This window comes from Etheostoma cragini, chromosome 15 (genome assembly GCF_013103735.1).
Source record: "Etheostoma cragini isolate CJK2018 chromosome 15, CSU_Ecrag_1.0, whole genome shotgun sequence".
Taxonomy (NCBI): domain Eukaryota; kingdom Metazoa; phylum Chordata; class Actinopteri; order Perciformes; family Percidae; genus Etheostoma; species Etheostoma cragini.
Genome location: NC_048421.1, coordinates 7,685,616 through 7,696,407, shown reverse-complemented (window position 1 = coordinate 7,696,407; position 10,792 = coordinate 7,685,616). Strand labels below are relative to the sequence as shown.

The 10,792-nt window shown below is 40.1% G+C and overlaps 2 protein-coding genes across 4 annotated transcripts in view; both read left to right on the top strand.

Moving 5' to 3' along the window:
- Positions 1–10,792, top strand: part of LOC117958109 (cytoplasmic phosphatidylinositol transfer protein 1-like) — a 41,466-nt gene that overhangs the window by 14,057 nt on the left and 16,617 nt on the right. The gene's annotated exons all lie outside the window — the stretch shown is intronic.
- Positions 4,573–5,339, top strand: LOC117958110 (class II histocompatibility antigen, M beta 1 chain-like). Its single transcript, XM_034894372.1, has 3 exons — positions 4,573–4,875; positions 4,969–5,103; positions 5,209–5,339. The coding sequence occupies exons 1-3, from the start codon at positions 4,650–4,652 to the stop codon at positions 5,256–5,258; spliced, it is 411 nt and encodes a 136-aa protein (XP_034750263.1). The 5' UTR covers positions 4,573–4,649; the 3' UTR covers positions 5,259–5,339.

Sequence of the window (10,792 nt, the reverse complement as noted above, 5' to 3'; positions counted from 1 at the left end):
GGGTAAACGCCATTTCAGAATTTTGAGAGGTGCATAAACGGCGTTTACGTGCGTTTAGCCTCCACTACATCACTGGTCACAATTCAGTAAATTAATGTGAAACATGTCAATCCAACTTAAAATGTAAACAGAATTCAGTCAAATGAATTCAAAACTTTGGAACTGCAACTTAAAAGTAGCATGATCACTGAAACATGATCAAAATCAAAAAGACCATTCTTCAGTCATTAACAAATATTTACGTAGTTCTGAAAAGAACTAAACAACCAAACCTGAATACTTAGTTATAATAACCACAATGCTCTAGGACAGTCTTCACTCGCAAGAGTAAAATACTTCTGACATGCTTGCTTTGCACCGCCGCGGAGGTTTGTATTGCGCAACTACCGTCAACCGTAACTAGCGGGTACTTTACGGCAGTTGCCGTAAAGATCGGCGCGACTAGTCAGGTAATGTAGCCGATCTCCGATCACGGGAAAATAGGAAAAGATCGGGCCGATCCGATCTCGAGATCGGGATCGGGACATCCCTAGTTTCTACCATGATTTTGTGTGTGTGTCTGTCTGTATTGTACAGCCTTTTCTCTATTTTAACACCAACCCAATGAGACAGGGACACACACCATCAAAATCCATTCCATAAAATACCAGCTTTCATTGGAGAGAGTCATAAAAAGCATCATATATCTTTAAGAAACCCACAAGGACAATATTTCCATGAAGTGGACCTTGACCAGTTTTTCTTCCAAGGTAAGGCAATGAATACCCACCCGAGCCCAATAGATCCCAACACTACCCAACGGGCCGGGCCGGGTTGGGACAGATTAGAAATTATGGTCCGGTTCGTCACGTCAGTGTGATAAGGCATTTGTTGTAAAATGGTGATGCGCCTCCTGTTTAAGAGGTGTGTGTGTGTGTGTTTGTGTGGAAAGAAGAGAAAGCAGACATGTAGATGCAACAAGAGCAGAGTCGGTGGAATAAGTGTGTGCTGTGTCCGTAATAAACCCCAGACTGAAAGCCAAGGTTATTCATTTGCTCACCAGAAACAGGATTTTAACCCTGACGTTATTCATTTTGTAACGTCAACCCTGGAGGTAACGAGTCTCCACTGGTTTTCTGATCACGGTCAACGCAAGCAGGAAAGGTTAACAAGTTGAACATTGTAAATAAAACGGCTTGTTAATGTACACTTGTTGCCCTGTGTGCTTAATAAAAGCGAGCTTTCTACACAAAAACTTAGCCTACATGTGTCATTAATATGAGAAATAAATTAGATTGGCTTGGGTCGGGCTTGGACACAAATTTCTTTTGGCACAAAATTTGGGGGCGCCATCACGGAAGAATATCATTATGGACACTCCGCCAGTGTTATTGTCATTACTTTGAATTCCTCACGGGGAAGACAAAAACTCAAACTGTAGCTTTAAAGTTCCAGGGCAGCTAATAGTAATTGCCATGGTTACAGGTGACTAGCAGCATGGATCCTTTTCTCTCTCCCTATGGCATCTGTTGCTATTGTCAGCAGACCCCAGTGATCTGGAGTTATTCTCTATTCTGCTTTTTAATTGCAGTGATGCAATATTTCAAAAAACTACTTTTAGCTCTATTTTATTGTTATTGTTTATCTGCTAATAGATAATGATCATTGCCTTGGTGTTCATGTCTTACTGTATTGTTTTACTAAAGAAACACAATACATGGTGCCCTGGTTTCTACAATAATGCACAACCATTCGCACACAGTTGCTTTGTTTTCACACACATGTACATACACAGTTTATGTTAGCTATTATAGGCACAGAGGTCATGGACATGCTCCCATAGTAAAATATCATTGGCTAAATGCCTGTAAAGATCATGTGAGTTAAGTCTGGTTGTGTGTATGTGTGTTTCAAGGGTGCTGTAAAACCATCTGCAGCTGTTCTGACGTAAGCCTCACTACTATACATATTTATATCCATGTTTTTCTCACACTTTGCAGTCAACTTTCTGCAGTTTACCTGACTTCAATGTCATGAATATGCTCAATAGCTTCTATTATCAGGGTAAGGGATTGGGGAAAGTTATCCAGCTAGATTCTGCCAGAAATCCAGTTTCCTGTCCTGTTGACGTCCGATTAAGTTATTTAAAGCCATATGAAAAATGTAACTTACTTCAAGTGTGTTATTTCTTGTGAAATAGTTAATGTTTTTTCTTTTCTAATGCGTGCATGCGTGCCATGCCATACTTGCCGTTTTATTCAGTCCTATATGATCACACAGTCACACTATTAATGAAAAACCTTTTTAATGAAAGAGAGCTCCATGACTGGGCCTTATATATCAGAATTATTTATCATGTATGCTGCACAGCACTAATCAAATATATTGAGTTGAGATTATTTAAAATGTATAAAAAAGGCTTTCACTTTGATGTTAACAATGTTAATAGATATGAATCAAACCTGCTTTAGATAATTATATCTTATAATGAAAATTATAGTACTAACACATTAGTACAACACATGCACAGTAATAATGCGCTCTGCCAATGCACAACCAGTGTCGTAGGCACAAATTGTATTTTGGGTGAGCCAGTACAAAAGTGAGTAGGCCATCTTTTCCCCCCAAAAAGGATTTTAAAAAAAAATAATTGTTTGCAACATATTGCATTACAAAGGCAATAATAGAAAAACACTGTCAATACAACAAGCTTAACAAAGTCTATAAAGGCTGTAGGCAACATCCTAGACAACACCTGTCTATCCTATTCAGGCTAAATATACTGTATATTTGCACTGGCTGAACCAGCAGTGGCATTGGCTCTACAGTGTACAGCACTGTTTAATAATTAACCATTTTAGTAAACATAAACCCAAACCGCAGACAAGGTGTTAACACACTGTATGACAAAGCCCACATCAGACAGAAATTGCACATGTAACATATCTAGTTGTTTCGAGTAGCAACAGCGCTACCAACTGTTTACACAAATCAGCAGTGAATGAAAACGTCCAGCCGTGCGTTGTTTGAATTTAGAAAGATATCAAAGAAGTAACCCGCACAGGACCAAGTCTTAGATGGTGTGCAGTGACAAGGATCAAAGAGAGAGAGAAATTGTGGCATTCGCAGAGTGCTTATCTTATTATATAATGTGGATAAAAAATAACGCATTTCATTTAGAAGCTGTCATAAGCATTTATTACTTACTAACCTGTGTGTAGCGTTCAGCGCTGTTTTGTTGTATCATAGCAACAGTTTGTATGGCCACTCACAAAAACCACTGCAGCAGAGTGGGGAGGGGCAGACATGGGGTTATACATGCAGTATAAAATGCCCCGGTTACTAAAGGGTATTATCTATGTCCAACAACCGGGTTATGGGATCTCCGATTTTATTCACCATATGGTGTTACCTCTTCAGAGACACTTGAAAATATATGATTTTCTCGCCTACATTTTTACCCTTAAAAAAGTGCTGCAGTTTCCACATGCTTTGGCCCTCTGGGATGACCCTGAGTTCATTGGGAAGTTAACACTCTCAACTTGTTGTTTCTAGTGGCAGTGTGACACTAGGCCTTATTGACACAGAGCTACAGAGGTTAGAACACAGAATTTCTATTTCCGTCCAAGTAAATCATCTGAAAAATTAATAAAAAGCACTACTGTAAGCATATTACGTGGGCTATATACTAAAATAGTACTCTAGCTACATGTCTCAACTTAGAACAGAAAAAAATGACTTATAAAATGGATTTTAGATGAATGTATTTCTACAGATATGTCTGTGCGGTTGTCTTATTTCTTATTCCCAAAAAAGTGCTAAATACAAAACTTCTGAACTACAATAACACATCCACATCACTCACAGATATGTCTGAAAGAAGTACATACATAGATTTATAGAAATAAGTAATCATAATTTCATGAAATGGTGAAATGCCATCAAAAGGCCATATTTTTGCTTTCAGACAGTTGAAAGGGACCACAGGAATAGTTTTTTCAGGCCATGTTTGATATCAATCGACTCGTCATCTTATTGGCTACACAGTTTTATGACCTTATCTTCTAATTTGTGGGCTCCACTGTCAATCTTTCCCACGTGGGCCCAATCGGGAGTGTGAGATTTCATTTGCTTAGCTTGGGGGTATCTTGAGATAGACTGATGCTATTGGCTGGGAACAAGGTTCATTCACATATTAACCTGCCAAACAAACTGAAACTATGAGGAACCTTGTAGGTCCTACAAGGGTGTGAAATGTATTAACCTGCCGAACCAACTGTAAAACAATAAGGAACGTAATGTTTCCAATGGATGTCAAGACTCAGATGCCAAATCACCAGGAAGAAACCAAACACAAAGCTTGATTTGTTCTATGTAACAGTAACAGTTTTATATTTAGAGTTTAGGGATACGCACAATGAGTTTTAGTGATTAATACCGAATGTAAACACAACTTTTGATTGTTTACCAGACAACTTCACAGGACACCTTCAAAAGTGGTATTCTTAATTTATATATATATATATATATACAGCATGCCCCCATTTCTGCTGAAACAGCAGTGTGTGTGTGTGTGTGTGTGTGTACATATATAACGTTGATTTGTGTGTTTTTCAGGTAATATTAGCTCTGTACCCACCCTCAAGTTGAATTCAGTGAAACACCCGTCAATGCTTGTGTGCAGTGCCTATAACTTTTATCCAAAACAAATCCGACTGACGTGGTTGCGCAACGGGCAGGAAGTCACCTTATCGGTCAGTTTTTCTGAAGTAATGCCTGATGGGGACTTGTACTATCAGATTCATTCCTACCTAGAGTCCACCCCGACTCAGGGAGAAAAAATTACCTGCATGGTTGAACACTTCACCCTCTCTGAACCAATGCTTCAGGTCTGGGGTCAGTAAGGCACTTTGAAGCAAACTGTTAACTGCAGGCTAATAAAATGTAAGCTGTATAAATGAAAGTGTCTGTTTTTTTAAACTATTTTAGACCCCTCTCTTCCTGCGTCAGAATGGATTAAAATTGCTGTGGGACTGTTTGGTCTGAAACTTGGTTTTGTTATGTTGAGTTCTGGATTCATCTACTACAAGAAAAATTCTAAAGCAAACATCAATCTCTGTCAAGGTGAAGACTTAAATAAAAGATTTGATATAATATTATTGGTTGTTACTCAATTATATATTTACAACAGCAATACATAAGTGCTTCTTCTTTTTGCATTTTTAACAGGAAGCATTTTGGTTCCACTGCAAGACGTCCCTGAAGTTGGAGCAACTTAGCAGTCAGAGCAAACTGACTGTATTGTTGACTTATTCATCCAAGATGGACTAAATATGAAACTTAGTGTGTCTTGAGTCATAGTCACTATTTGGTAATCAATAGGGTGGTGTGTGGTGCTTTTCAGCATTTGGATGAAAGCCATTGAGTAGTAAACGTCAGTTTGCAGATAAACATTGTATGTTAGCGGCAATAAGTACTTGACTGTATATGTTGTCATATAGTATGTGTGAAGCCTTTGGGGTTGGGTGGTGTAATTTCTGCTTGCAGCTAGAATTAACGTTCGGAGATGCTTAAATCGACTGTTTTGAATGATTGTGTCGATGATACTCAGAGAGAAAAGCTTCTGATGGGTTGGCTTTAATGATTTGTCCCTGAGCATATGCTATGAGCTCCATGTCAGATTAGTTTTGGTAGGTGTTGTTAGATTTGGCCAATGGCCTCTGTTATTAGACCATCCTATAGACAGTCAATGTGGAGTAAAAACTAAATCACACTGACAAATTGCAAGAAGGCAAGTTCCTCTAATTCAGCCCTATTTGTAGTTTATGTTATTTATTTATTTCAGTTTTTAAGCTTTTTAACAAACACAAATTTCCCATAAGCCAGACACTGTTGCAGGTTAAATATTATTAGTTTGACCAGTTAGGTTAAATATGAGAATGGACAATGAGGGCCGGTATTTCCCATTTTTAGACAGTAAAAAAGGTGGGAAAGATGACAGTACTGTATCAGCTGGAAGGGGATATCAAGGATAACGATGAATAAGTTGCAGTGATGTATAATTGAAAAACATTTCTTATTGCACAGGCTGTGGTTGGAAAATAAACAGAAATTGTAAAAGGAAACCCTTTCTTAACTGCATGGACACTAAAAAAAAAAAAAATCCTTTGGTGAAATCTGTTTTGTGTAAATCGAATTGGTGTAGAATGACATGTTTTTTTCAAGTCGGTTTAGTTGTCAGTTGGTCCACCTCTTCTAGTGGATTGTTGTGGTGCCCAAACGATGAATTACTTCCAAACAGCCCTTTCGGACTGAGATGACAAAACTTGCACTATAATTCCCATTTTGATACTTCCACAACTCAGTTTCTCAGTTCATCACCCTGTTTTCCCAGAACAGAAAAACCTTGTATTTGCAAATATATAAGGTCCACAACTGTGTTCTGTTTCCCCCACAGCACTGCCCTACTCCAAAAACACTGCTCTCTGCCCAGTCCTAAGCCTCCCTGCGCTTTTTGCACCTGTCACTGCTGGCATCATGTCATGCAACTAGGGTTTTTAACAAGCTTCTCTTTTTGCAGTTGCTTCTTCTTCCATCCTGATCATCTGCCTTGCCCTTAGCCATCCACAGTGGGGATCCATAGCTTCTCCACATTTCAGTAGGCTCCACCAAGGCAAAGGAAATATGAGTTATTACAAAGTAGATGGAGAGGATGAGATTGCAAGACCAAACCAAGATAGCACTTGTGGTCACTGGTTTTCTTTCTCCCTTGTTTTTTGTGCTCTTTTCTCTATAAATCTCATCAGGGCTGTAAAAAAAATAAAAATACACGGTGCTCTCTTTATGCATAATGAATGAGATGGTTTTCTCCAAGCAACCTGAAATTCAAGTTGTACCAAAACAGAGAGGACAAAGGGCTTATGTAGCGGGAGAATTGTTTATCAACCAACTGAACAATGGCGGGGTTAAAAACAAATCACGTGCTTTTGGTTAAAGGCTCAAGAAGAATTTACTAAAAATATTGTGTACTGCTGGTAGAGTAAATTATCCTTATGTTGTTGTCGGTTGCACATCAGTGCGGCTCCAAAGTCTACAGTTGAAACAGTTTATGTATGTTATGGTTGTGACACGGATTACATCAATCAGAAAACCGCAGTGCTGCTAATGTATGTCACTATGTCGCTTGTTACTTCCTCTGCTGCTGGCTGAGAGCAACTGTTTCCCCACATTCCGTGTTTGTGCGCCTTTCATACAGAACCGCGTGGCGGAACTGCCTGTTTCAAAGAGGCTTTGGAATTAAGCTTCGCAGGGGGTGAGTATAAACAGAGTCTGGAAGGCAAAGTAAAATGTATTTCTTCTCAATTGAATTGCTCCATGCAGTATGTGAGTTGATTCCCAACATGGACACACTGGACATCCCGTCTGTTCCAAAAAGGTGTGTACCTGTAATCAATCCAGGTTCTCCTCCATATCTGCAAATCTCCAGGCCTCAGAGGTAACAGGGCCTTTTCAATCGCCACCCCCTCGCTGTGGAACTCACTCCCTTACCAAATCAAAAATGCACCCACACTGTCAGCAATTAAAAAAGGTCCTCGAAACCAACCTCTTTAAACTTACCAGCTATTTCTCCTCTTGCAATCTTTTTTTATTGTCGTTATTAAATGTTTACGTTTTTATTTGAATCCTATATAGTCCCTGTAAAGGGCTTTGAGGACTTCAAAAATATAAATTTGTCAAAAGTTATTCATTTGAGTTGCGACTCCCCTCTTGAACTTTGCTTGTGTCTCTGACTCTTATCTCTTACTAGTTCACTTTGTGTAGCCTCGGCATCTTCAGAGTTTTGGGGATGTGGAAATCTCATCCTTTTCTCAATGCCATTGTCTTTATATGCAGGTACAAAAAGAAACAACCAGAAAGAGGGAAAGAGTTAGTAATTTAAAACAAAGTAATGTCGGCAGAGAAAAAGAGAAAGTGACATGCATGATATAGCTGGGAACAGGAGAATAGTGAGGAGGGCAGGTGAGAGACAGCTTCCCTCAATCAAGTCCTCTTATTGCTCTCTTATTCCTGCTCACTGTCTTTACCTCTATTTGACACTCTAATGTAATCCAATCGTCTCTCCACCATTTCTTCCTTCTGCTACTTGCATACATATGAACGCATCATTTCAGTAGGCCACCCAGTGTGCTGCCAGGCTGGGAGTAAAGATGATGCCTCAGGGAGTGATCCGTAGTGAGTTATCTTGACGTTATGTAATGTTTGGTTCAGTGACCTCAGACACTGCAGAGATGCAGGATGAGAACACGGGTGGGGAGGAAGACAGCGAGAAAGGGGTAGAGAGGGATGCGCGACAGGAGAGTGCTCCCTCCCACATGCAATGATCAGTATTAATAAATTACGCCCCTCCATGCGTCTTTGACATAGTTTACAGTGTGTAATGCAGTGTTTTGCTCCTGTCAAGTGGCTTGACTGTAAGAAGACCTGTGAGTTTCAGGGCTGGTGTTAATTCCACTTCAATTCATTTATGTAGGTGTGTGTTACATTTTATTTGTTGTGAAGTGCAAGTAAATGACACATTGATCTAATCTCATTTAAGCAAAACTAATGCAATTAAACTCACTACCAACAAATGATTACCATCCATGGGTCTTCCTCTATACACCTTGTGTAAGAGCTATCTGCTTTTTTTGTTTCTAATATTACAAAATACAAAATCCTGCAATCTTTGAGTGTGCAGTTTAGGTTAACTATAGGTAGCAAGGCGTACCCTGGTAGAATCTGAACCTCCTGTTCCTCCTGAAGAAAAGGCACTGACACTCCGTTATCTTGCTCTCAGACCTGTCACGCTTCATTTGTCTTGGCTGCTGCACTGACAGTTCTTGAGCAAAGCCGTGTAATCAGGAAAGGCAATGTGTGGCACAACATAGTGTTGAGCTAGCACCAATACATGGCTTCCCTGCCATCCCTGGCATCCGCTTACACTATGTATGTGGCCAACACTGCTATGGCATGTGAATTTATGAAACCTATTATGGGGCGTTAACACTCACCTTCATAGTCTGCTGAATCAGCAGGATGCACTCACTCTAAACAGCATGCCCCCATTTCTGCTGAAACAGCAGTGTGTGTGTGTGTGTGTGTGTGTGTGTGTGTGTGTGTGTGTGCGTGTGTGTGTGTTTGTGTGTGTGTGTGTGTGTGTGTGTGTGTGTGTGTGCGCACGCTCGTGTTGCATGTTAAATCAGGGATATTTAGACACAGCTGAAACATCAGTCGATGCAGAACTCAAGTTTTGTGCCTTAACAAGCTCAGCAGGCTTCACTTCATATCTCTCTTGTCTGTTTTGTTGCTGGAGAGGTGCTCCTGGGTTGGCCAAGGTAGCACCTAATCCCCAACTGCTTGGGGCACCTTTAATGGGAAGCCCCCTCACTGTAACATCTCTCCATTTGTGCACGTATAGGTCCTGAGCATGTGTGTGTATTTCAGGCTTGTGTAATGTATGTAACTAACAACAGAGTAAAAATGTACCCTTGCAGGATTTTAAAAGTCTTCTTTTCATGTTACTTGGATTCTGTGGTAAATACAAAGACAGCCTGGTAATGATTTCATTGCGTTGATATTGTCATCTTTATTTTCAAATGTAACTTCCATCAGTTAGACAGGTTGCAGCATTGTCCCATTATTGCCTGCCCCCAATACAGCATAGCGTAAGTTCAGGCAGGTCACAGAGTCAAGCTCTGCTAATATCTCCGCTAATGGATCCTAAGCCAGCACACCAGCTGATGGCACAGCTGATTCCCTCCTAAGCATGTGATTAGATTTCCAAATAGAGCGCTCTTTTTTAACTGCTTTTCCTAGCCTACCTTGCTGCATCTCTTCTAGCGCGTGCAACCCACCTCCACCCCTGCTCCTCCTTTTAAATTTATATTTATGTTCTCTGACTTAATCAGTCATGTCTGCTGTCAGTGATGCCGCTCTGTTCTGTACTCTAGTGAAATCCTGCCACGGCTGCTCTCCCCGCTTAAGGCTTTCTGTGTTGAACATGGAAGGGCAGGGAGGTGTCCTCTCCCTGCCTCATGCTTTCCACGTATGCATGCTGAAGTGATTATGGTGATTATGATTAGATTACGACCCGCAATGCACTGCCGAGTTTTTTCCTAATTTGTATTTTAATGTTTTTGTCTATGTTGTAAGAGCCCAGTACGCACCAATACATACATGTAACATGCCCAACAAGATCCCGAACAAGATCTGGGTGTAAAACTTTGTTTTAATCTTAATTGATGATTTTATTTTAGGATTATTTTGCAGTTGCAGTATTATTCCACTTATTTAATGTATTTGGGGTCCAGGTTTCAGATGTCAGCATATGGTTTGATATCTAAAGATCAACCTTTGCCAACGTAAACAAATATGTTCGTAAACATTTTGGAAATTTACATTTGGCCACTGTCTGTGAACATCTGTTGTGAGAGGCAGACTGTTCATATGTATCTCTGTGTGCCCTCAGATGTCAGAATTATTCTTCCACCATTTGGGTAGATGAGATAAAGCAATATGGATGGATTTCAAAAAGATATACCTGTGTGAAATACACTGGGGGAAGGAACACTAAGAACGCTTCATACAAATGATCGGGCCAATAATTATGACAATTGTGGAGGACTTTATTGATCCCCTTTGTGTGAGTACTGTGTTTGATTAAGGATGATCCGCCAATACAGATACACAAATACAGATCTATTTCTCACCCTCTTTGTCGTTCACACACACACAAACACACACACATACACACACACGCACACACACACACACA